Raw genomic sequence first — 26,543 nt, forward strand, 5'->3', positions numbered from 1 at the left:
CCAGGAGAGGCGCTTTGCTGAAGGGGTGCTGCGCAGAGAGGGAGAGCTGTGCAGCGCCCCTTCAGCGAAGCGGAAGGAGGAACAGAAGGGGCTCCGTTCCTCCTCCCGCTTCGCTGAAGGGGCGCTGCGCAGCTCTCCCTCTCTGCGCAGCGCCATTCGCTCCATTAGACGCGCTCACATTTCCCCTTTTTAGGAGGAAGAAAGTGTGTCTTGTGGAGCGAAAAATACGGTATCCCCAAGGCACACACAAAGCTCCAGGAGGAGAGTTTCCATCTCCCATACAATGCCCTACTAGTTTCATCAACAAGGGGCTGGCGGGAGGCTTGTGCAAAGCACACATGTGGCTGCACGGAAGTATCTAAGAAAATTGGGTTCACCGCCCTCAATTCCATTTCCTGTCTATTTATTTAGCACACAGACTTGGCACAGTACATGTCCCAGCATCCTGGTGGGCTTCGTCTTTATAATGTTAAGGTAAGTTCTTGAAGAAAAATGTACTGTTCTTAAGTGTGCAACAGTTCAATCCTATGCATGTCTACTCAGAAGTAAGTCCCATTGGGTTCAATAGGAGGCGCTCCCAGGTGAGTAGACATGGGATTATAGATCATATACCAAGAGCAGCTCTGGTTATTGGATAGTTTGTTTCACTGAACTGAGGAGACCTGGGACTCAGCTACACAGGTCAATTTATAACATTAAAAATGTGACACCAGATGGCGCTGTAGCGCAGCAATCCGAAGTCAATGGTAAATTGCATTGTGAGCTATATATATTTTCATTGCATTTTTTAATATCTGTGTAGATCCAGCCTTGGTTCAAATCTCTGGTTGGTTGGTTGGTTGGTTGGTTAGTTGGCTATATATTTATTTTACAGTTTATGTCCTGCTTCTAAGCCCATGCATGGGTGCTCAAAAATTATCAGTTGCAATAAAAAGAGGTTTGGTTTCTTCTTCTTCTTCTTCTTCTTCTTCTTCTTCTTCTTCTTCTTCTTCTTCAAAGAAATCAGTTCCATTGATACATAAATACAACTACAAAGCTCATTTAGCAAGTCTCTCTCCTATCTTGCAGAGCTCTTGCAATAAGTGAGACCTTGAAATGTTTTTTTTAAAGCTGTAGACAGGTATGTCCATTGGTACCAAAGGTAAATAATTTGATTTGCTCTGAAGCAAAGTACCCCATAATAGTCTATTGCCTCAGCCTGTGCTGTTGATTATAAGTAGCTTTCAAGGGTTTTATGTACAGTGGTACCTCGGGTTAAGTACTTAATTCGTTCCGGAGGTCCGTTCTTAACCTGAAACTGTTCTTAACCTGAAGCACCACTTTAGCTAATGGGGCCTCCTGCTGCCGCTGCACCACCGGAGCATGATTTCTGTTCTCATCCTGAAGCAAAGTTCTTAACCCGAGGTAATATTTCTGGGTTAGCAGAGTCTGTAACCTGAAGTGTATGTAACCCAAAGCATATGTAATCCGAGGTACCACTGTATTTGCTTACTTTTCTATCAAGGGTTTATCCTTTTGCTTGAAATGCCGCAGTAAAACTGATCAGTCATGAACCAATTATGTCCTGTTTCTCTCTGCCAGCTCTTTATGTTCCAGCTTCTGCGAGCCTTGGCTTTCATCCACGAACACCGCATCCTTCACCGGGACCTGAAACCTCAGAACCTCCTCCTCAGTTGCCTGGGAGAGCTTAAGCTAGCTGATTTTGGTAAGCCATCATAGTCAGATTGCTGGACAATAGCCAGACCTTCTGGCAAAGGCCAGCTTTCCCATCTTTGACAGGTTTTTTTTTTTTTTGCTTTCACTGATCTTTTGGAGGAGCTCATTGCTGTACAGTGTCTTTTGTCATCATCCCTCTCCTACGTATAACATAAAATAAACAAAGAATTTAGAAAATATCCCTGGATGAAACCAATTGACTTCAAATGAGAATTCTCTCCAGCTCCATAGGGAACACATACCTGCCAACAGTTGAAAATTAAAAGTAAGGGGCAGAGATCCATAGTTCCTTGGCAGGGCATATTGTACAGCCATCAGCATTGCTTTCAATACTAAGGTTAAAAATTCCCTTTTTGTATGTATGGAATAGCCCTTGGTGAAAACAGTTGACTTTAACTCACGCAGACATGACACATCTTGTGTGCGTGTTCTTGCAATCGCTTGTTTCATTTATTGCAATTATTTATTTCATTGGCATCTGTTTGGCTACATTTTCATAGCTGGCCTTGTATCTTGGATTTCCATCTTTGCACAGGGACGAGTCCGTTTCTGGAGAGGGCATTAATGTTAAATCTACACTTGTAGGAAAGTAGCAAAAAATAAATGTAATAAATTTAGCTCCCTAACTAATAAGAGTTAAACGAGTCTGCTGTTCCATGTACAAAGGCCCTTGGGCTCTTTGTACTGCTGTGGCAATTATGTACACTTTAAGGCCCCTTCATGTAATGTCCTTGTCTATTAAAATGGCTCAGAGACATCCAGAATGTTCAAACTGAACCATAACATTGGGCACTTAAACTCCCGGTAATGAACCAATTAAGTGGCAGCACTTGGAAATAATCTAGTTTAATGCCCATGAAGCTACTGGGGGAAATTATCTTAAATCCAAGTGCTTTGACTTAAGCTGAATTGAGGAGGTGGGGTTGGCTGCTCACTTTATGTTGACACTAGTGGGAAGTGCCCACTGCTGCCCAGGAATTTGTAGAACCCCCCCCCCCACAAAACCCAGTGATTTTAAAATAGATGTTGTAATTTGTAAGTTTGGACCCACCACGCTAACAATTGGATGAAGTCACACCAAAGTCATGTTTTGGTTCGCCATTTTAATTCAAAATGGCGCCTTGTATCCAAACGTTGATGAAGGCTGCCACCCCCATTTTGGGAACCCATTGGCGATGATATCTCAAGAGGCGGCTGAACACCCAGTGATCAAACAGACAAACCATTTTATTTCCAAAATACACAGTAGATGAATTAGCTGTTGGAACCTCCATACGACCGAGCTGAAATGGCTCTCCTCCTCGTCGTATTTTCGGAGTCCATCTAGGCTCTCCTCCAAAGGTGATTAACGACCTAAGCCTTTGAATGAGGCTTCAGGCACGCTCCCCATTACGCAGAGTACCCAGACAGCAGAAGGAACCAGAAATATGTGCTACATTGTTGCTTTTATTTCTAACTATGCCAACAAAGGTCCGTATAGTAAAAGCTATGGTTTTCCCAGTAGTGATGTATGGAATTGAGAGCTGGACCATAAAGAAGGCTGATTGCCGAAGAATTGATGCTTTTGAATTCTGGTGCTGGAGGAGACTCTTGAGAGTCCCATGGACTGCAAAAAGATCAAACCTCTCCATTCTTAAGGAAATCAGCCCTGAGTGCTCACTGGAAGGACAGATCCTGAAGCTGAGACTCCAATACTTTGGTCACCTCATGAGAAGAGAAGACTCCCTGGAAAAGACTCTGATGTTGGGAAAGATGGAGGGCACAAGGAGAAGGGGATGACAGAGGACGAGATGGTTGGATAGTGTTCTTGAAGCTACCAGCATGTGTTTGACCCAACTGCGGAAGGCAGTGGAAGACAGAAGTGCCTGGCGTGCTCTGGTCCATGGGGTCACGAAGAGTCAGACACGACTAAACGACTAAACAACAACAACAATGCAGGACAGAAAAGAACATGTGTCTGCTCTCTGTGAGAGACAGAGAACAACAGGGAACAAAAGAAACAGGAAACCAGTAACTTTAACATCTGTCTCCCGTCTCCAGTGAGACCTCCAACAGTCTGGAATGTCAACAGAGTCTTGTGACTCCAAAAACTGCACAGTGGCATAACAGAAATCTAACATCCCCCCCCTTTCTGTGAACACCACTGGGCAGTGTGTCAGTACAATCTCAGTACGAACCCAGTTTCTGTACATAGGTAAAGTGTTGATCCCTTGGAAGAACCTTGGACAATAAATCAGCAGGAATTAGGCTTATGCTCAAACTTGCTGCAGAGGAGAATCTACAGGTTTCTCATCACAATGTGAATACAGTGTTGACATCGGCCAATAAGTGTAAGATACGGAGAGTTTAGATATTTGGGTATCTAGGTTATTCAGAAACTGAAAAGCCACCAAAAAGTGGCTGTATGTTCAAGGCCTTGCATGGCTATCTATACTGGAAACTCATTTGAAATCATTCACATCAAAAAGATGCGAAATAATAGTAATGGGTTGATGTTGCAGTTAATGGTAAAGGAAAATTTCATAAAGGCTAAAATCCTAATCCTGTCTATTAAGAAGTAACAAAGTGTTGTTGTTGTTTTTTAATTTACTGGGGCTTATCTCCAGGTAGGAATGCAGGGGAAATTTGGCTCTATTTGCATTTAAAGGCTAACCTACCTAATTTTCACTTTCTGAAAAAATGTGTGAACCGAAACAGTCATCCTTCAGAATTCACATTTCTCTGAATTTTGCAATGCAATTCTCCCACTAAGTGACGTCCAGAAAAAGGCATGTACGGGGGTAAAGTGTGCATTAAATGTATATATGAGTGAAAATAACATGCAGAAATGCATGTCATTAGGGAAAATCACACTATTAAATGTGTATATTAGGCAAAATTACATGGTAAAACATTAGAAGTTAGTACTAAATTGCTGATGAATGATTTTTCAAAAATTCTGCAAACTGATGTGGAACTGAATTTGAAATTTGAATAATTAGAAACGGAGAGAAACCAAAATTGACAGGATTGCACATCGCTTAGGATTGCAGCCTAACCTTGATAGAAATGGCTGTGATAGGCCAGGCTTGACTACTGTAATTCGCTCTACACGGGGCTGCCCTTGAAGCTGTCCCAGAAACTCCAGAGGGTGCAGAATGCTGCAGCGAGGCTCCTCACGGGGTCTCTGCCATGGGAGCATATTCACCCAGTGCTTTTCCAGCTCCACTGACTCTCGGTTGAGTACAGGGTGAGATTTAAGGTGCTGGTTTTGACTTTTAAAGCCCTTCACAGCCTAGGACCCTTGTACCTACGGGACCGCCTCTCCTGGTATGCCCCCCGGAGGACCTTAAGGTCCATATATAGCAATACCCTAGAGGTCCCGGGCCCTAAGGAAGTTAGATTAGTCTCAACCAGAACCAGGGCCTTCTCAACACTGGCTCCGACCTGGTGGAATGCTCTGTCTCTTGAGACCAGGGCCCTGCGGGATGTGATCTCTTTCCGCGGGGCCCTCCCCCTCTTTCTTTTTCCTTTCTCCTCCTATGCAGAGATTGCTCCCTAATTGTTTTCATGTTGTATCTTAATCTTTTAAATTGTATTTTAATCAACTTGTTTTTATTATTGGTTGTTAGCCGCCCTGAGCCCGGTCTTGGCTTTTGGTTTCTCTCAGTTTCTAATATTATTATTATTATTATTATTATTATTAATTTATTAATGCTATAGAGAGTGTATTGGAATTATAATTTCATGCATGGTTTTAAATGACTTGTTTCTTGGCAGGTCTTGCTCGTGCCAAGTCCCTTCCCAGTCAAACGTACTCTGCTGAAGTGGTGACATTGGGGTACCGACCTCCTGATGTGCTGCTGGGAGCCACTGACTATTCTGCTGATGTGGATATCTGGTGAGAGCCAGCTGTGGAGATGCTGTAAATCATGTTGAGCATAGCAATCTTCCCCTTTCAAGCATATACAGAACGTTGGCAGGGTGCAATAAGAGCACTTTTTGAGACCATCATTAAAAATCACTTAAACTACATAAAAATTAGGGATGCGGGTGGCACTGTGGGTTAAACCACAGAGCCTAGGACTTGCCGATCAGAAGGTCGGCGGTTTGAATCCCCGCATTGGGGTGAGCTCCTGTTGCTTGGTCCCTGCTCCTGCCAACCTAGCAGTTCGAAAGCACATCAAAGTGCAAGTAGATAAATAGGTACCGCTCCGTCAGGAAGGTAAACGGTGTTTCTGTGCGCTGCTCTGGTTCGCCAGAAGTGGCTTAGTCATGCTGGCCACATGACCCGGAAGCTAGCCAATAAAGCGAGATGAGCGCCGCAACCCCAGAGTCGGTCACAACTGGACCTAATGGTCAGGGGTCCCTTTACCTTTACCTTTACATAAAAGGAAATTTGCAAGCATAATAAAAGGAAGAACTTTCCTCGACTTTCAAGGCTGACACAGAAGTGAGGTTTGTGGAACCTAGATCCCTATCCCCAAGCCAACTGATACCACCAATTTCTAGACTTGAATTGGACTTGAGCCCCTATCAGAGTAGATATGGAGATTCTTCCCTCTCTTTTACTGAGATAGGTCCAGAAGAACATAGAAGCAGAAGTGAGATATTTTACCATGCCCTTGTGTTCTTGGTGAGGAGCACCACACATGCCAATACTCACTCAATCTCAGCATGGTAAATGCACACCTGACAGTATGCTGAGAGGAGTTTTTATCTCTCTTCAACTAATATACAAAGTCCCTTTAGGTGGAGAGCTAAACATTACATCCACTTCAAGGCAATCACACATAGCATTTTATTACTGAATTATTTTTGACATTGCTGCTGCTTTTCTTCTTGTGAGGCAAAGAGAGAGACAAACTTAACATACTTGAAACAGTGCAGGTGATCACTTCTCCTCATGATTATTTCCTGTCCATTTTAGTTATTTAAGACCTGTCAGTGCTATTTTTTCTAGGAAAAGAGGTGCGGAACTCACTATTAACACCTTGTTCTCTTATAATGGCAATGGGTCTAACTGAGAGGTGCCAGAAACCGAGTTTCAGCAAGTTCTGGCTGAAAAGAATGCCTTTTATTTTATTTTATTTTATTTTATTTTATTATTTTATTTTATTTTATTTTATTTTTACCCTGCCCATACAGGGCTGCCTTCAGGTGTCTTCTAAAAGTTGTTATCTCCTTGACCTCTGATGGCAGGTCCTTTCTTGCATTATGCTGAGTGGGAGCCATTGCAGAGTAGCTCCTGCCCAGGTCACCACTGAAACGTGATATGGCTGGGGGCATATGGGGAAACCTGTACCACAGCCTCGGCCAGTGCCATCCCAGAAACTGGGATGCATGAAGGAGGTGCCATTTTCTGGACTGACACCACCCCCTCCCTATTCCCAGAAGCTGCTCATATACCGTATTTTTCGCTCCATAAAAGGCACTTTTTCCCTCCTAAAAAGTAAGGGGAAATGTCTTTGAGTCTTATGGAGCGAATGTGTGGTCCATCGCTGGCTCCCTTTCTGGCCCCACCCCCTTGCCCAGGCCTCCATTGTTGAATGTTCTTCAGATGGAGGCTGTTTCTTCCCCCAGTGACATGTGACTGGCTGATTAGATTATCTGTCTGGAAACTGTAGGCTACATTATTACATGAGCACTGTTCCACAGCATTTGATATTTTCATTTACATACATTCATTCGAAATAAGATGGGTTTGGGTTTATGAAGCAATTCTGTATCCTCCCACCGCGCTGACGAAGAATTCTACGAAACAGTAGTCAATATCTGGAATCACTGTTCAGTGTTGGACATCATCTTTGCTGAATATACAAAGCTTCACATCGTACAAAGTCTGGTACCTCACTTCATTTAAAGATTTTCATAGACTTTGAGACTAAAGATTTCATTTTGTACTTGTTATGGTTTGAAGATCTATAAAGATTGTCTATTGCGTATGTACATGGTCATCGTGTTGCCTAGACATTGCTGATGGAAACTGTAGAAAGGGCTCCCTTTCCTTTCCTAAAGAAGTTGCTGAACTGTGAGGTGAACCCCATAAAAACAGGATTTCCCCCCTTTACAAAGTAAGCCCAACAACTTTGAACTGATTCTCAAAAAAACGGGGCTTTTCCCCTTTGCAAAAAAAGCTGCACAGCTGTGAGCTGATCCTCAAAAAACCCGGGGCTTTTCTCCTTTGCAAAAGAATCTGCACAACTGTGAGCTGTTTCTCAAAAAATGGGGCGTTTCCCCTTTGCAAAAGAAGTTGCACAACTGTGAGCTGACCCCCCCAAAAATTGGGCTTTTCCTCTTTCCCCCTCTAAAAACTAGGTGCGTCTTATGGAGCGAAAAATACAGGTACAGTGGTACCTTGGGTTAAGTACTTGATTCGTTCCGGAGGTCCGTTCTTAACCTGAAACTGTTCTTAACCTGAAGCACCACTTTAGCTAATGGGGCCTCCTGCTGCTGCCGTGCCGCCGGAGCACGATTTCTGTTCTCATCCTGAAACAAAGCTCTGAACCCGAGGTACTATTTCTGGGTTAGCAGAGTCTGTAAGCTGAAGCGCATGTAACCTGAAGCATATGTAACCCGAGGTGCACCTGTCTCCCTCCTGCCCGCCCCAATGACCAATATAGCAACTTTGCAGAAGTGATTCTGATTAGGAGCACAACATGGTGCGTGTGTTGGGAGCAGGGCACCCCACTGCTCAAACCATATTGAGCAATCCTATTTAGCAACGGTCTTTAATTGGGAGATCCATTGACTGTCCAAATCAGGCCAGAGGGTTTGATGTTTTTGGGAAACACTTTACAGTGGTGCCCCGCAAGACGAATGCCTCGCAAGACGAAAAACCCGCTAGACGAAAGGGTTTTCTGTTTTCAAGGCGCTTCGCAAGACGAATTTCCCTATGGGCTTGCTTCGCAAGACGAAAACATCTTGCGAGTCTTGCGAGTTTTTTTCGCTTCCCCCCCCTTTTCTAAGCCGCTAAGCAGCTAATAGCCACTTAGCCGCTTTGCCGCTAAGCCACTAATAGCCGCTAAGCCGCTAATAGCGCTAATCTGCTAAGCCGCTAATAGGGTTGCTTCGCAAGACGAAAAAACTGCAAGACGAAGAGACTCGCGGAACGGATTATTTTTGTCTTGCGAGGCACCACTGTACTTCTTACTTTGAATAGAAAGTGTAACTGAGGATGTAGTGCATGTGGTTTTCTTCCACCTAGATCTGGACTTGGGCATATTTATCTGTGTATTTAATATCCGCGGTGTGAGGCTGAGTGAGTGAAGAGAATGTATGCTTTTTCTCCAGGGGGGCAGGCTGCATATTTGCTGAGATGCTTCAGGGTCAGCCTCTGTTTCCAGGGGTTTGCAACACCTTTGAACAGTTGGAGACGATCTGGGTGGTAAGTATAATGATACATCTGGGAAACTGGAACAAAGATCATTAGCATCTCAAAAGGGTCAGCTTCTATCCATCTATCTATCTAGTCCCAATGATGGATGCAACAGAAAAAAGGCAATTTGACTGAAAGTCTCACTCACTCCCAGTGTGTTAAGTTTGGGGTTGTATCCAATAGGCTGGTCTATATTTGGCAATTTCCCCACAAACACTAAGATAAATCAAAGTGACTTCCCTTTGATGCCTCTCTTGTCTCATCAAAAATTTAAAGCCAATTAAATGGATAGCAGGTTGAAGGAGGCACACAAAAATGGAGTTGCTGCACTTTCTGCTCCCTCTTGTTAAACTCTTGTATTTCTTTGTGTCGTGTAAAACATCATTCTTGTGTTACAGATAGGTAGCCGTGTTGGTCTGCCATAGTCAAAACAAAAAATTCCTTCCAGTAGCACCTTAAAGACCAACTAAGTTAGTTCTAGGTATGAGCTTTCGTGTGCATGCACACTTCTTCAGATACCTGAAGAAGTGTGAATCTGAAGAAGTGTGCATGCACACGAAAGCTCATACCTAGAACTAACTTAGTTGGTCTTTAAGGTGCTACTGGAAGGAATTTTTTGTTTTGATCATTCTTGTGTGTGTGTGTTTTGGGGTTGTTTTGGGAACGATTATCCAAAGCTGCAGCCGTACGTTGGGAATAGGAACAGTGCTTTTTTGTGATGGTACTCAATGATTGTATGGCGTACCGCAGGCATAGGCAAACTTGGCCCTCCAAATGTTTTGGGACTACAGCTCCCATCATCCCTAGCTCACAGGACCAGTGGTCAGGGATGATGGGAGTTGTAGTCCTAAAACATCTGGAGGGCCACGTTTGCCTATTCTTGGTGTAAATGCTCAAAAGAAACTGATATGATAAATATTAATTTTAAAAATCCTTAGCATTTGCTAAGCAAACTCTTCAAAGTATTGGTCTGAATCACAAGTTTTGAATCAGTTTGAGCTTTGCTTGTGAATCTGTTCAAGTTTGGAACCACAAATTCGCCACAAAGGGAAGGGGGAAATCTATACATTTGGGGGTTTGTTGTTTTTTTGTGAACTCGGAATTTCAAAAGATACCAGGCGAAAAGAGAAAGTGTGATAGGATGAATATTCATTTCATTATTAGCATTTTCTGATGCTTTTAAAACGGAGCTATGTAGCTGCTCCAATTGCAAAGGCAAATTGGAAGCATCGCTCACTCAGCCAGTAACAAAAAGCTTGCTTTGGTGGGGAGGACGTATCACATTTTCATTGGCACAGATTTGTTTGCTTGCGGGCAGAATCCTAAGGTGGACTCAGAAAACCTCATCAAGATACAGCGTACTTGAGGCCCAGAATGTCTTTGAATTGTGCCCCGGATGGGTTTTTTGAACACCTGTCAGAAGATTCGTTTGCTATCTATTCCTTTTCATCTCAAAGCAGCAGGGATCTCCATCGCAGCCAGTGTACGGCTTCAGAATGCCTATCATTCGGGGGGAGCTACTACCATCAGGAGTCGCTCATCAATGCAATCCTGGTCTCTAGGGGAGCACTTTGGGTGTAAAAAAAAGACTGTACCATGATCCTGACTGCTCCTGATATATTTGAAATGGCACCTGTCTTTGCAGTCGCGAAAGCACATTTGTATTCCCGGCTACATCCTCGTAAGAAAACCTTGCTGGGCACCCTTTTCCAGGAGCAAAACCGAGAGTAGAATCTAGTCTGCATACATGTATTTTGGAAAAGACATTGGATGTGTGCTGAGTTGTTCTTTTGTTATTGGTTTGTCTCTTGCTTTATGCAGGTACTGGGAGTCCCAACCGAAGGAACATGGCCAGGGGTTTCCAGGCTTCCCCTTTATAAGCCAGGTATGATCTCTCTTCAGATGGCAAATATGCCACAAATGCTATTTGAAGCGGCTTTTCATATGAGCAAAATCCATGGTTGCATCCTGAAGGTAAAGGTAAAGGGACCCCTGACCATCAGGTCCAGTCGGGACTGACTCTGGGGTTGTGGCGCTCATCTCGCTTTACTGGCCGAGGGAGCCGGCATACAGCTTCCAGGTCATGTGGCCAGCATGACTAAGCCACTTCTGGAGAACCAGAGCAGCGCACGGAAACGCCGTTTACCTTCCCGCTGGAGCGGTACCTATTTATCTACTTGTACTTTGACGTGCTTTCGAACTGCTAGGTTGGCAGGAGCAGGGACAGAGCAACGGGAGCTCACCATCACGGGGATTCGAACTGCCGACCTTCTGATCAGCAAGTCTTAGGCTCTGTGGTTTAACCCACAGCGCCACCCACGTCCCATAATCCTGAAGGTTGCAACACTTTTAAGAGCTTTTGGCTCATCCATAAAACAGTTCAGTGTTAAGCAAGAACCAGAGAAAGATGGATAATACTATGACTGATGAATAACGCTATGGAAGTTATAGGCTTTCTCCCTTCTGGCTATTCTCTCTGGTTATAATAATAATATAATAATAATTTATTGTTTGTACCCCGCCCATCTGGCTGGGTTTCCCCAGCTACTCTGGGCAGCTTCCAACAAAGATTAAAAATACATTAAAATGTCACACATTAAAAACATCCCTGAAGATGTCTTCTAAATGTCAGGTAGTTGTTAATCTCTTTGACATCTGATGGGAGGGCATTCCACAGGGTGGGCGCCACTACCGAGAAGGCCCTCTGCCTGGTTCCCTGGTTGCCCTCTCTTTTCTGTAATGATGATGATGATGATGATGATGATGATGATGATGATGATGATAAGTACCCCACCCATCTGACTGGGCTGCCCCAGCCACTGTGGGCGGCTTCCAGCATATCCTACATTATTTTCTTTCTCTCTTATGCTCCTGGTTTCCTCTGTCCCTCTACTTAATCATGTATTTTACTCTCTTTTTTCTGCTTCCCTTTTCTAAGCTTTCTACTTCTGTCCCCACCCTTGGACTCCTCTCTGGCCCAATTCCCCCTTCCTCCTCTCCTACATTTCTGGGCTCCCCAGGTGTCTTCTACCATTCCTTCTTTAAACATCCTTTCCCTCAAAGCTCCTTTGCTGTTTGTCAGAAACCTCCTTCTTGGGTTTTCTTCTGCCTCTCAGTCCACTCTGTTACCTTCCTGCAGGAATTCGCACTCAGGGCTCCATTCCCCCCAAAAAAACCTGAGGATGAGGGTGTTTGGAATTGTAGCTCTGAGAGGGGGAAACAGCCATTTCCCAGGTGATTGAAAGGTGTTTAAAATGTGCTCTGCGCATGGGCGTAGCCAGGATTTTTGTTGGGGGGACAGAACCTTAGTTTGCTATGTATTTTTATTTATTTCTTAATTTAAGGGGGGCAGCTGCCCCCCTGCCCCCTGGCTACGCCCATGGCCCTGCATAAGCAGCCTTCCAAAGCTCACCTCTACTGTTCGTTCCATCTTTCTTTTTTTCCACTCGGTATGGCAGGCCTTCGGGTGCATTGCCACATGGTGGCAGTGTGGGACAGCACAGGCTAGGGAAATCTGTAGGTGGGGGGCAGCACCAGAAGGATGAATACGTGCCGTCTGCCCCTTTCATCAGCCATGCACCCATTGTGCTAGACACTGTACGTGTACATCAAAGTCCTTCCTCAGTGTCTGCAAGAGGTGGCGACAGGTGGAGGCCGCCACAGACTGAGCAGTGACATGATCTCTGATCAGCCTAAAGAGATCCCTGTGTATGCTAATCATGTTGGCTTGTCAAATTTGAAATACACTGGCTGGTATTATATTTTGCCTTTGGTGCTATAAAACAGATTGTGGCTATACAGTGGTAAAGGTAAAGGTAAAGGTAAAGGGACCCCTGACCATTAGGTCCAGTCGTGGCCGACTCTGGGGTTGAGGCGCTCATCTCGCTTTATTGGCCGAGGGAGCCGGCGTACAGCTTCCAGGTCATGTGGCCAGCATGACTAAGCCGCTTCTGGCGAAACCAGAGCAGCGCACGGAAATGCCGTTTACCTTCCCGCCGGAGTGGTACCTATTTATCTACTTGCAGTTTGACATGCTTTCGAACTGCTAGGTTGGCAGGAGCAGGGACCGAGCAACGGGAGCCCGCCCCGTCGTGGGGATTCGAACCGCCAACCTTCTGATCGGCAAATCCTAGGCTCTGTGGTTTAACCCACAGCACCACCCACATCCCTATACAGTGGTACCCTCAGTTTAAGAACAGTCTGGTTTAAGAACAATTCAGTTTACAAACTCCGCAAAATCGGAAATAGTGTCCCGGTTTGAGAACTTTACCTCGGTCTAAGAATGGAATCAGAATGGTGGAAGGGCACCGGTGGTGGGAGGCCTCATTAGGGAAAGCACGCCTCGGTTTAAGAATGGCTTCGGTTTGAGAATGGACTTCCGGAACAGATTAAGTTCGTAAACCGAGGTACCACTGTATTGTTCAATCTTTCTAGAGATGGGTTGGAGGGTCCCCTCTGCCTTTCTGTCTCTGATTTGGATGTGAGCAAGGCAAGAATGTGAGCGAGAAAGAGAGAGCGCGTGCATGCACAGCCGCACATGTGATTTATAAAGCAAGTTTCTTTTATTCCCATGCAGACTGGGTGAGACTTCTGTGTCCTGAACTTCAAAGGGCCAGTTGTCTCTTATTTTGATGTGGGCAGATTGAGAAGTGCGCTTTGAAAAGAAGGCTCCCCCCCCCACCTCCTGGTTTTCCTTTCCTTCCCCCCTCCTCTTTTTTTGTTTAATGTTTTCTCGTGGGATATCTTTCAGAGCACTATACCCAGGTGCCAGAGAGGGCTGGGGTTGGGAAATGATCAACACCAGTTCTCTAACTCTCAGCAGGATCATTCTTTTGGAAATATATATATATATATAGCTGGTGTGCCTTTTGCTTGCACTTGCAGAGATGAGGAGGGAGCTGTTTGAAAACCAGGAGTAGCAAGAATTGTGATGTTGGGGGGGGCGGCGGCGGGAGAAAATGCTTTCAGCCAGAGGTTTGCAGGTTTAGCAGAGCATAGTAACATCTCTTCAAAGAAGTGGGTGTTGTTCTGTGACTTGCTCCAAACTGCCCTTTCTCTGGCTCCAGTGCTCGAAAACTAAACATCTTCTTATTTTCACATGCTAGCCGTGATTGGCTAAACAATAACCCAAACTTGCATTGTAAAGGTCTGGAATTTTTCACACAATTAGCCGAGTCTCATTAATCAAACTGGCGTGAAATGAGAATGTGTCGCCTTCCTCTGCAGACGTAAGGGTCCGTGTCCCATCCTCCACACATAATAACCGGGGGTGCGAAGGGCAAGTAAGTTTGCTAGCAGGGGTAGCTGTACTTACTCCAGCGAAGTACTTTAAAACAAAATTGGAGAAGATGCACATTCTGACATTGGGACGAGAGAGCACATCACTACAAAAGAAATAAGGGACATTTTTTCTTTTTGGTAAGCGAAATGTTTACCAGTGGTGGATAGTCACTTCTGTGGTGACAGTTGCTCATATTCGTTGTTGCTTTTAAGAGAGACCTTGATGAGTTCTATAGGTGGGAATGATCTAAATGTCTGAATAACAAGCTTTTTAAAAGACCACAAAATCTTGTGGGTCTGAGAGACATGACATGGGTTGCTGATTTTTTATATATTTTTTAATACAGCAGAATAATACAGTTCTGGAAAGTGAGTGAAAGTAATTCATTTCTGACTTCAGTGTGCTTTATACAGACATGGCATAAACCTACCCAGACATCTGGGTAGGGGATTTTTTTTTCTCTCCTCCCAAGCCATATAACCAGGAAAAAAGCAAAGGGGAAATGTGTGTTGTTGTTTTTTGGAATGTCTAATAAAACACCTTACATTCCAATTGTTCTGAAACGATGTAGAAAGAAGGGGAAAACTTTTAAAAAGCCAAAAAAAACCACAGATAGGATGGAAAACACTCTGATGGGATGGAGGGAATGGGGCAGGTTCATGAGTTGTCAGATGCTACAAAAAATGAGGTTGGGGACATGGGCTGCCCACCTGTGTTGTAGGTGCACAGGTGAGTGGACGGGTGAGAGTTGTTATATGGTGGAGATGCAGGTGTTCCCCATCCCCACTAATACATAGAGGTAGAAGCTTGTGAATTGGACAGAACAAGGTGATCCCATGGGACCTTTGTTGTTTTTGTTTAGTTGTTTAGTCGCGTCCGACTCTTCGTGACCCCATGGACCAGAGCACGCTAGGCACTCCTGTCTTCCACTGCCTCCCGCAGTTTGGTCAAACTCATGCTGGTAGCTTCGAGAACACTGTCCAACCATCTTGTCCTCTGTCGTCCCCTTCTCCTTGTGCCCTCCATCTTTCCCAACATCAGGGTCTTTTCCAGGGTGTCTTCTCTTCTCATGAGGTGGCCAAAGTATTGGAGCCTCAGCTGCATGATCTGTCCTTCCAGTGACCACTCAGGGCTGATTTCCTTCAGAATGGATCGGTTTGATCTTCTTGCAGTCCATGGGACTGCAAGAGTCTCCTCCAGCACCATAATTCAAAGCATCAATTCTTCGGCGATCAGCCTTCTTTATGGTCCAGCTCTCACTTCCATACATCACTCCTGAGAAAACCATAGCTTTAACTATACAGACCTTTGTTGGCAAGGTGATGTCTCTGCTTTTTAAGATGCTGTCTAATGCCTAATTCATGCCTAATTCAGGGCGACATGTCCACTACTCCCATCATATGAAGGCTTTGCCGGTTTGATGAATGTATAAATCTGGCCAGGCAGTGCGTTATCAATCATGGTTTAATTAGCCTGCATCTCCTGCATTCCAGAGCAGCGTTATCAATAGAGTTCCTTGACAGCTGCCTTGCAAAATAGTTATTTCACATTCAAGTGTACACTTACGTGCTGAGTTCACAGTATGGAGAACATTACGCTCGAAAGGCTACTGAAAATAAAGACTCTGCCTAGCAAGAGCAATATAAATGCACGATTTAAGACTGGATTCTCTGCTTTCACCCCTACTGTTCTCAATTAGTCACCACTTGATACTCTCCCGTTTTAAGTGGTGGTTGGCACATTTACACAAGATCAGCTGCTGCTCTGTGTTAACCTGACCTGGGCTATAAAACGCCGTAAGACCAAGTGAATCATTGACAGAGACGTTTCCAAATTCACTGGTTTTAAGTTCGTTTCCTGAGACACATGGCAGATACAGTATTACACTTTTGCTCACCCAAAAAGGAACTGAGCACAGCCCCCACACTGGAATCAACACAGCGTCACACTGGCAAAACCTGCCAGTTTTCCTTCCTCCTTTGATTGCTTGGGGAGATCCATACATTTAAAGCATGTCCGCTGCACATTGTGTGAAGTAGTTCCTCAGGCAGTTCTGGGGATTTATATATAAAATTTGGAGAGTATGTGGTGTTAGGAGAGGAGGAGTAGCACCTCTGGTGGAGGGACACATTGTGCTAATAATAATAATAATAATAATAATAATAATATAACAATAATAATATATAATATAATATAATATAATATAATATAATATAATATAATATAATAATAATATATCGGTCCCAGCGCCTGCCAACCTAGCAGTTCGAAAGCACCTCCGGGTGCAAGTAGATAAATAGGGACCGCTTACTAGCGGGAAGGTAAACGGTGTTTCCGTGTGCGGCTCTGGCTTGCCAGAGCAGCGATGTCACGCTGGCCACGTGACCCGGAAGTGTCTCCGGACAGCGCTGGCCCCTGGCCTCTTAAGTGAGATGGGCGCACAACCCCAGAGTCTGTCAAGACTGGCCCGTATGGGCAGGGGTACCTTTACCTTTACCTTATTAATTATACCCCGTCCATCTGGTTGGGTTTCCCCAGCCACTCTGGGCGGCTTCCAAAAGAATATTAAAATACTGTGATACATCAAACATTAAAAGCTTCCCTAAACAGGGCTGCCTTCAGGTGCTTCTGGGGTAGTTTGTCCACCTTTGTGTCTGGAGGCAGTTGGAGGATGGATGGTGGCTAACAGATTGAGGTTGAATCCTGACAAGACAGAAGTGCTGTTTTGGGGGGCACAGGAGGCGGGTGGGTGTGGAGGACTCCCTGGTCCTGAATGGGGTAACTGTGTCCCTGAAGGACCAGGTGTGCAGCCTGAGAGTCATTCTGGACTCACAGCTGTCCATGGAGGCGCAGGTCAATTCTGTGTCCAGGGCGGCTGTCTACCAGCTCCATCTGGTACTCAGGCTGAGACGCTACCTGCCTGCAGACTGTCTCGCCAGAGTGGTGCATGCTCTGGTTATCTCTTGCTTGGACTACTGCAATGCGCTCTATGTAGGGCTACCTTTGAAGGTGACCCGGAAACTACAATTAATCCAGAATGCAGCAGCTAGACTGGTGACTGGGAGCAGCTGCTGAGACCACATAACACCGGTCTTGAAAGACCTACACTGGCTCCCAGTATGTTTCCAAGCACAATTCAAAGTGTTGGTGCTGACCTTTAAAGCCCTAAACGGCCTCAGTCCAGTATACCTGAAGGAGCGTCTCCACGTCCATCGTTCTGCCTGGACACTGAGGTCCAGCTCCGAGGGCCTTCTGGTGGTTCCCTCGCTGCGAGAAGCCAAGTTACAGGGAACCAGGCAGAGGGCCTTCTCGGTAGTGGCACCCGCCCTGTTGAACGCCCTCCCACCAGATGTCAAAAAGAAGAATAACTACCAAACTTTTAGAAGACATCTAAAGGCAGCCCTGTTTAGGGAAGCTTTTAATGTTTAATAGGTTATTGTATTTTAGTGTTTTGTTGGAAGCTGATCCAAAACACCCACCCACCCCACTCACACATGAAAACAAAGACCACCACAGCCAACCACAAATGAATAACCACACCCTAGGCCAACCCCAACCTCACCACCAAAGGAACACAAGTGAGCAGCAAAGAACCTGCAGAAGAAACGCTGACACCAAACCCTACGCATAGTAAGTGAAATAGAAACATCGTCTCCCAAGAAGCAGGCGTCTTTTAATCTGCAGTGATCATGGAGCCCAAGAAAGTAAAATCTTTCACTGCCTCCATTTCTTCCCCTTCTATTTGCCAGGAGGTGATGGGACCAGTGGCCATGATCTTCATTTTTTGATGTTGAGCTTCAGACCATATTTTGCGCTCTCCTCTTTCACCCTCATTAAAAGGTTCTTTAATTCCTCTTCACTTTCTGCCATCAAGGTTGTGTCATCAGCATATCTGAGGTTGTTGATATTTCTTCTGGCAATCTTGATTCCGGCTAGGGATTCATCCAGCCCAGCCTTTCACATTATGAATTCTGCATATAAGTTAAATAAGCAGGGAGACAATATACACTGGTACCTCGTTCCAATATACAGTGGTACTTAATTCATTCCAGAGGTCTGTTCTTAACCTGAAACTGTTCTTAACCTGAAGCACCATTTTAGCTAATGGGGCCTCCTGCTGCCGCTGTGCCACCAGAGCACGATTTCTGTTCTCATCCTGAAGCAAAGTTCTTAACCTGAAGCACTATTTCTGGGTTAGCAGAGTCTGTAAGCTGAAGCGTATGTAACCTGAAGCGTATGCAACCTGAGGTACCACTGTACAGCCTTGTCGTACTCCTTTCCCAATTTTGAACCAATCAGCTGTTCCATATCCAGTTCTAACTGTAGCTTCTTGTCCCACATAGAGAGTTCTCAGGAGACAGATGAGGTGATCAGGCACTCCCATTTCTTTAAGAACTTGCCATAGTTTGCTGTGGTCAACACAGTCAAAGGCTTTTGCGTAGTCAATGAAGCAGAAGTAGATGTCTTTCTGGAACTCTCTAGCTTTCTCCATAATCCAGCGCATGTTTGCAATTTGGTCCCTGGTTCCTCTGCCTACCTGCTGCTAATGCTTTAGCAAGAGTTTTGCCTTGTGCCTGTTCATTTGGTTGGGCTGTCTTATTTTGCTGCTTCCAATGAGGAAGTTGTAAACTCTTTTAATACAATGCTACCCCACCCCCCACCCCACGTCTCATGCTGGTGAGCTTAAATCCTCACATTAATCCACTGCTGTGTTTGTTTCACCATGTTGAAAAGCAAAACATGTAAATCCTCTCTCAATTCCGCTTGTACACCTAAAGGCCAGCAGCCTGATCTTTTTCTAGATATGTTAGAAAGAGGCAGTTAGACTCTAGATACATCCCGAGTTCAAGGATAGGAAAGGATTAGGGATGACAGGACAGCTCTAGCCAAAATGAAATTGCTTCCTGCTGCGTTGAGGGGTTTGGGGGTCACTTAGTTTAAAACTTGCATCACACTGAAACCTGCATCCCCACAGGCGACTGCCTTGCTTCTAAGCACTGTTTTTTTTCATTTTGAATTGATGTGGCAGCGCATTCATTTTTAATTTTATTTTCTTGGTATTTCCCCCCCAGAACCATTTCATATACTGTACATTCTATTTTTTTTAATAATAATATTTATTAAAGTTTCAAAAAATTTTTTTTACAAAAATGAAAAAAGAAAAAGAAAACAAAAAATACAAAATACAGAAAAAGTAAGAAAACAATTAAAAACATTTCAATCTTTCCATGTCTTGTCTTTCATTTACTTACCTACTTTTCACTCTATAACACGCACCAGACCATAACACGCACGTAGTTTTTAGAGGAGGAAAACAAGAAAAAAAATATTCTAAATGAAATAGTGGATATATGATTTTTGTGGTTCATGCTGTGGCCACAGACATGTGATCTGACAGTGAGTTTGGAGTAGCCCAATGCAAAAATCCTGAGGATCCATGTGGATCCATGCTTTGTAACCACGGAGGAGGGAAGGAAGGGGAACCATGGATCCTCTGCTCACGACTGCAGCAGATCCCCCCCCCCGCCACACGCAGGCATTCGCTCCATAACACACACAGACATTTCCCCTTACTTTCTAGGAGGAAAAAAGTGAGTGTTATGGTGCAAAAAATACGGTATTTCCCTGACCTCCTCACACCTCCCTCTTTTGTATTCTAGTTCAATAGTTGTTTCAGCAAGTCCTTACCCTTTTTGCATTTATCTTAATACTTTATCGTAATATATTATAACTTTACATTATTACATGTTAACAATCCATTTTTACGTACCCCTTAACCACATTATTGCTAAAACCACTTAGCTTCATTCCAACCTCCCTCTAACATTCCTCATATACTGTACATTCTAGAAGCAAAGGTCACACATACTAAAACAACAACAACAACAACAAAAACAGGGCGTATTCTGGTTCTGGGGTATGATGATGCTTCATAGACCTGGTCAGTGTCTCATGTGAATCACTTGGGTGCGCTCTCTCCCTCTCTCCCATGTGGAATGTGGTAGAACTTCTTGGCAGACAAATAAACAAATAAATAAATAAGGAAGAGGTCCCTGAAGGTAGAAAGTTTTTGAAAATTGGAAACTATGATCATAGTTACTTGAGCAGAGCTAAAGTGGTCCTTCCCCATTTCACTATCCCATTCACAGGCGGCAAAAGTGTCACCAGTTTCTTTGGTGTAGGAGATGTGTGAAGGCAGAATTTACTGGTGGTAATTCTTCTTCTTCTTCCTCCTCCTACCTCCTCCTCCTCCTCCTCCTCCTCCTCCTCCTCCTCCTCTTCTTCTTCTGAATTCAACTGATTACCATAGGCAAAGGTAAAGCGACCCCTGACCATTAGGTCCAGTCGTGGCCAACTCTGGGGTTGCGGCGCTCATCTCACTTTATTGGCCGAGGGAGCCGGCGTACAGCTTCCAGGTCATGTGGCCAGCATGACTAAGCCGCTTCTGGCGAACCAGAGCAGCGCACGGAAACGCCATTTACCTTCCCACCGGAGCGGTATCTATTTATCTTCTTGCACTTGACGTGCTTTCGAACTGCTAGGTTGGCAGGAGCAGGGACCGAGCAATGGGAGCTCACCCCATCGTGGGGATTCGAACTGCCAACCTTCTGATCAGCAAGTCCTAGGCTCTGTGGTTTAACCCACAGCACCACCTGCGTCCCTACTGATTAGCATAGGGGACACTATTTCCCCACCTCAGAATGACCCCTGGGAATGATGCAACATGATCGGGCCCAGTGTCAACATCTGACATAGGGGTCACCCAGACTTCCTTTTCACCCGTGTTTCTAGGCACACGTCCAAACTTTAATGCTATGCGTCCTATTGTAGGTGTTTTGTTTTGGCTCTTCCCTCGGGGAAGCCCATGCTTTATCGTTGAATTAGAGCAAATGGCAGTCGGGTTTTCTGCGGATCGACATTTGCTCCAATTGAGCGGTAAAACGCGGGTTTCCCCAGGTAAAGCGCTGGGACAAAAAACCCTCTTGGACAAGGAACTTCAAAGATGTGGAACCTGTGGCTGGAAAGCATGATGCAAAATGAAGTGTGGATTTGTGTTTGTGTTGAGCTGGGTGGCTGCAGCTAGCGCCATCTTCTCCCGCTCCCATGCCTGTAGGCCTCACGCCTCACGAACCAAGACATGCCATGGTCTTCTGTGAGGATGGATGAGCACAAGGAGCACAAGGAAGAGCCCCTGGATCAGAGCTCTCCCACCCAAGCTCGGAGCTGGGTCCTTCTTGGGTTGAGAGCAGTACATGTGAAAAGGATCTAGGAGTCTTGGTTGACCACAAACTTGACATGAGCCAACAGTGTGACGCGGCAGCTAAAAAAGCCAATGCAATTCAGGGCTGTATCAATAGGAGTATAGCATCTAGATCAAGGGAAGTAATAGTGCCACTGTATTCTGCTCTGGTCAGACCTCACCTGGAGTACTGTGTCCAGTTCTGGGCACCACAGTTCAAGAAGGACAAACTGGAACGTGTCCAGGGGAGGGCAACCAAAATGGTCAAAGGCCTGGAAACGATGCCTTATGAGGAACGGCTAAGGGAGCTGGGCATGTTTAGCCTGGAGAAGAGGAGGTTAAGGGGTGATATGATAGCCATGTTCAAATATATAAAAGGATGTCACATAGAGGAGGGAGAAAGGTTGTTTTCTGCTCCTCCAGAGAAGCGGACACGGAGCAATGGCTCCAAACTACAAGAAAGAAGATTCCACCTAAACATTAGGAAGAACTTCCTGACAGTAAGAGCTGTTCGACAGTGGAATTTGCTGCCAAGGAGTGTGGTGGAGTCTCCTTCTTTGGAGGTCTTTAAGCAGAGGCTTGACAACCATGTGTCAGGAGTGCTCTGATGGTGTTTCCTGCTTGGCAGGGGGTTGGACTCGATGGCCCTTGTGGTCTCTTCCAACTCTATGATTCTATGATTCTGCTGAGACTTTCCCTATGGAAGTCCCTCAAGTCCCCTCTTCCTAGGGATGGGGAGCTAGAGCTGGTTGGTGGGCCAGATCTTTACCTCAGTCAGCCACCCATGAGCCAACAATCACTTGTCAATTGTCGTCATTATGACATCAGGTGGTGTCTTCAAAACGGCTTATTCTCTCTCTTTTTTTAAATAACTTTTTATTCAAAATTAAAACAAAACATATTATCCAGAAAGATATCATCCTTATCCCCCCCCATTTTTCCTCCCCCCCCCACAGAAACCAACCCCCCAACCCCCGATTTCCCTCAGTTCCAGTCTTTGATTTCTCTAAAAATGCTGTTTTCTGCATGTTACACAGTTAAACTATTTAGCTGATTATTATCAATAAAAAGTTTGTGAATGTTTATTCAAAATCAGCCAAGGAGTCCAGTTCGCTTTGTTGCATCTTCAAATACTTTGAAAGGTTCCCATTCATCTTTAAAGTCACAGTTATCCTTGTCCCTTAGTTTGTATGTCAGTTTTGCCAGTTCTGCATAGTCCATCAGTTTTTCTTGCCATGATTCTTTAGTTGTGGTTTCTTCAGTCTTCCATCCTTGTGCTATTAAAACTCCCGCGGCCATTGTCGCATGCATGAAGATGTTTTTCAGCTTTTTTGGCAGATCTTTCCCTACAATCCCTAATAAAAATGCTTCAGGTTTTTAAACAAATGTTAAATGGAACATTTTCTTCAATTCGTTGTATATCATTTCCCAATTTTTTTAAATTACCTTACAATCCCACCACATATGATATAATGTCCCCTCCTTCTCCTTACACTTCCAACATATGTTTGAACTAGTTTTGTACATTTTCCCTAACTGCACTGGTGTTGTGTACCATCTGTACATCATCTTCATGTAATTCTCCTTCAATAGGGAACAATCTGTAAATTTTAAGTCGGTTTTCCATAATTTTTCCCAATCTTCCATCATAATGTTGTGACCTACATCTTGTGCCCATTTAATCATAACTGATTTTACCTCTTCATCTTTCGTCATCTTTCCAAAGGGCTTATTCTCAGCGCTGCTCAGTTGATGGGCACTGTGAGAGTGCGCCTCTGAAGTCCACATGCAGACTTCATATGCATTCAAAACACTGCCTGCAAAATCTCCATTTGCAGGCAAGGTTTGAATATGTCTGGAATATATATAGGCATGTCTGGAAACAGCCTTCGGAAAATGGGAAGACCCTGTCCCTTACTCTAAAGCACAGGAGCTTTATTTTTATTTTATTTTTAGGGCCTCTTGCTTTTTTTACTTTCTGCCAGCAGATGGAAGCAAGAAACAAGAAGCGCCGTCTTGCCAAACAACAGAATGCATTTGTTCGATAAATGACGTCCAAGATCTGGAATGTGTATTTTAATATTTTGAAAGCTTTTTCTTCCCTTTCCCAGTTTGGTTGATTCCTTTAAAAAATAAATCTCTACAGGGCTGAAAGAAAGTGAATTCTAAAATGAAGGCAAATCTTCCTTGTCATATGAGCTTTTAGATCTAAAAGTAATCATAGCTGCTGTGTGTGTGTGGATCAACAAGGGAGTTTGCTGTCTCCACCATGGCCTCGAGGAACTCTTATTGGCAGAGTCGTCTTCTGCACAGACAAACTGAGAGTGCCTTCAGCCTCTGTAATTTAAGATAAATAGTTCAAAGTTCAGATGTGGGAAATTCAGGGTCAGTTCCTTTCCCACTCAGCCATGAAACCCATTGTGGGGCAAGTCATTGTACGCCAACTCTAATCTCCTTACACAGTCATTCTTAAGGCAAAAATTAGCCAAGTTTGTGCTGTGTAAACAGGATCTGATTAAGGGAGTTCACGCAATATACGTGGACTTAATAGAGCCATGCAGCATTTGACACTCAGCACCGAAGCAGCCAAGTGATTGCTCAAACATGCATCCAAGCCATAAATTAGATCAATCCCAACTCACATCCAGCAGCTTTGCAGATTTGACAAATGGCAGGCTCACCTTGACTGAAGGTTGGGCTACAAATGTGACAGACAGATAGGCAGATAAGTGTAGATGTATAGCCAGGTAATCACTCCCAATGCTACTGCAAGACTTTGGATCTGCCACCTGGCGTGTAAATGTTTGCATCTGCAATCCTGAGAATAGGTGGGCTGTTTGAATTCCATTGGGTTCAAATGGTGCTTAAGGCATTCAAGTACACAATGTCAAACTGATCACCTCTGTATGTTGATTGACAGTCTCAAGGAACTCTTAAAGGTTCATGAGAAAGGATTGGCCCTTGCAGAAACCATGCTGACTTTGCTTCAGCAAAGGAGGATAAGGAGACTGCAGAGAATCTAAACAAATTCTTTACATCTGTCTTCACAATAGATGATATAGGGCTGATCTCTGTGTCTGAACTAACTCTTGCAGGAAGGGAGTTTGAGAAACCTAGGAAGATAGTATTGAGGAGAGACGAAGTTCTAGGCCTAATAGACAAAATAAAAACTGACAAATCACCAGGTTCATATGGTATCCACCTGAGAGTTCTCAAACAACTCAAATGTGAAATTGCTAAAAAATATGGGACTTGTCCCTAAGCTCAGTTTCCATGGCCAAGGACTAGAAAATAACCAAAGCAGCACCTATTCTTAAAAGGGGTTCGGGGGGAGTTTCCTTAATGAGAAACTTGGGGGGAATGTATTGTTAAAGATAAAAGTAACCAAGTATATATGAGAACAAGCCATAGCATACCTTTGACTCTCTCGTCATCCAGGGCCCAACTGCCTCCCTGCTACTAATTTTTTTAAGAGTTTCTTGTTGTTGATCTTAATGCTTTTAGCAATGTATTCCTCAATATATATTTTTAGCATGCCTTTCTGTCTGCTTGCACATCTTTTGCCAAAATTCCTGTTCTTTTTTGTCTTTTTAATTTTTCAAAGGAAGACTTCTTGCCTCTAATAGTTTCTTTGACTCTGCTAGCTAACCACGCTGGCATCCTCTCGACCAGTGATGGCCAAACTTGGCCCTCCAGCTGTTTTGGGACCACAATTCCCATCATCCCTGACCACTTGGTCCTATTAGCTAGGGATGATGAGAGTTGTAGTCTCAAAACAGCTGGAGGGCCAAGTTTGGCCATCACTGCTCTTGACCCTTGTGGTGCCTTTCCTGATCTGCATTTATACATTCCACTTGAGCTTCTAATATTGTTCTTTAAACAGCTCTCACATATTTTGGAATGATTTGACCCTCCTGACTTTACCTTTCAATTTCCTTTTTAACTAATCCCCTAATTTTTGAGAAGTTTCCTCTTTTGAAGTCAAATCTGACCACGTTGGGGTTTCTTGGCAAATGGCTATTTACATGTACATTTTGTTTAAAAGCACTTTGGTCACTGCTCCCAATTGGCTCAACAACACTTGCATCTTGCACCAAGTCCCTCAAGATTAAGTTCAGGGTCCCTGCCTCTGCTATGCTATGCCTACGCAGACCCTGCCCCACAGGAAAGAAGGGCAAGTAACATGCAAGAGAGCTGGAAATGCAGAGGGGTTTCTTTTCAAGGTTCCCAGATGCAAAAGGGGATAGGAGCCCATGCCACCAAATGTCCATCAGACCAAACACCCTACCAGACACCTGCGCCTAACATGCAACAACTACCGTATTTTTCGCTCTATAGGACGCACTTTTTCCCCTCCAAAAATGAAGGGGAAATGTGTGTGTGTCCTATGGAGCGAATGCAGGCTTTCGCTGAAGCTGCGCTCGGAAGGCTTGCGGATAGCTGCCTGTTCTGGGGGCTGGGGTTGGGGGAAGCTCGGACTTCCCCCACCCCAGCCCCGTGGCTAAAAACGAAGCCGTGCGCAGCCTCTCCTGGCTGGAGAGGTTGCGCGTGGCTAAAGAGGAAGCCAAGACAGCCAGTGGGATGGATAATTTCCCCCCCTTTATTTCCCTCCAAAAAACTAGGTGCGCCCTATGGTCCGGTGCGCCCTATGGAGCGAAAAATATGGTATTTCCTGAACAATTGGCAGGATTATATAGATATCTATGGGTTTGGCCATCTCCCTGAGCACTGTGATGCTCAGCGACCTTACACGACTCTTCTTTTAATCCTAGGTCAGGAATTGTCAGTAATGAACCTTACCTGTTGAAGATCCATGCTTTACACATACAGATGGAGCTATCGGCACACCTCCGCCCCATTCCAGCGAATATTTACAAATGCCAGAGGTGTGATGTGCTTTCATATCAGTAATTTTCAACTTACAGCTTTAAGTCATCCACCCAGTCTGG

At 44.6% G+C, this 26,543-nt stretch overlaps 1 protein-coding gene across 1 annotated transcript in view; it reads left to right on the forward strand.

The window, feature by feature from the left end:
• The window catches only part of CDK15 (cyclin dependent kinase 15), a 66,977-nt gene that overhangs the window by 12,241 nt on the left and 28,193 nt on the right, over nucleotides 1-26,543 (forward strand). Inside the window, 5 exon segments of the mRNA XM_079980581.1 lie at nucleotides 412-474; nucleotides 1,582-1,705; nucleotides 5,476-5,596; nucleotides 8,989-9,082; nucleotides 10,895-10,958. Of these exon segments, the coding sequence (XP_079836707.1) occupies nucleotides 412-474; nucleotides 1,582-1,705; nucleotides 5,476-5,596; nucleotides 8,989-9,082; nucleotides 10,895-10,958 (466 nt within the window).

Source organism: Podarcis cretensis, assembly GCF_951804945.1.
Source record: "Podarcis cretensis genome assembly, chromosome: 1".
Classification (NCBI taxonomy): Eukaryota; Metazoa; Chordata; class Lepidosauria; order Squamata; family Lacertidae; genus Podarcis; species Podarcis cretensis.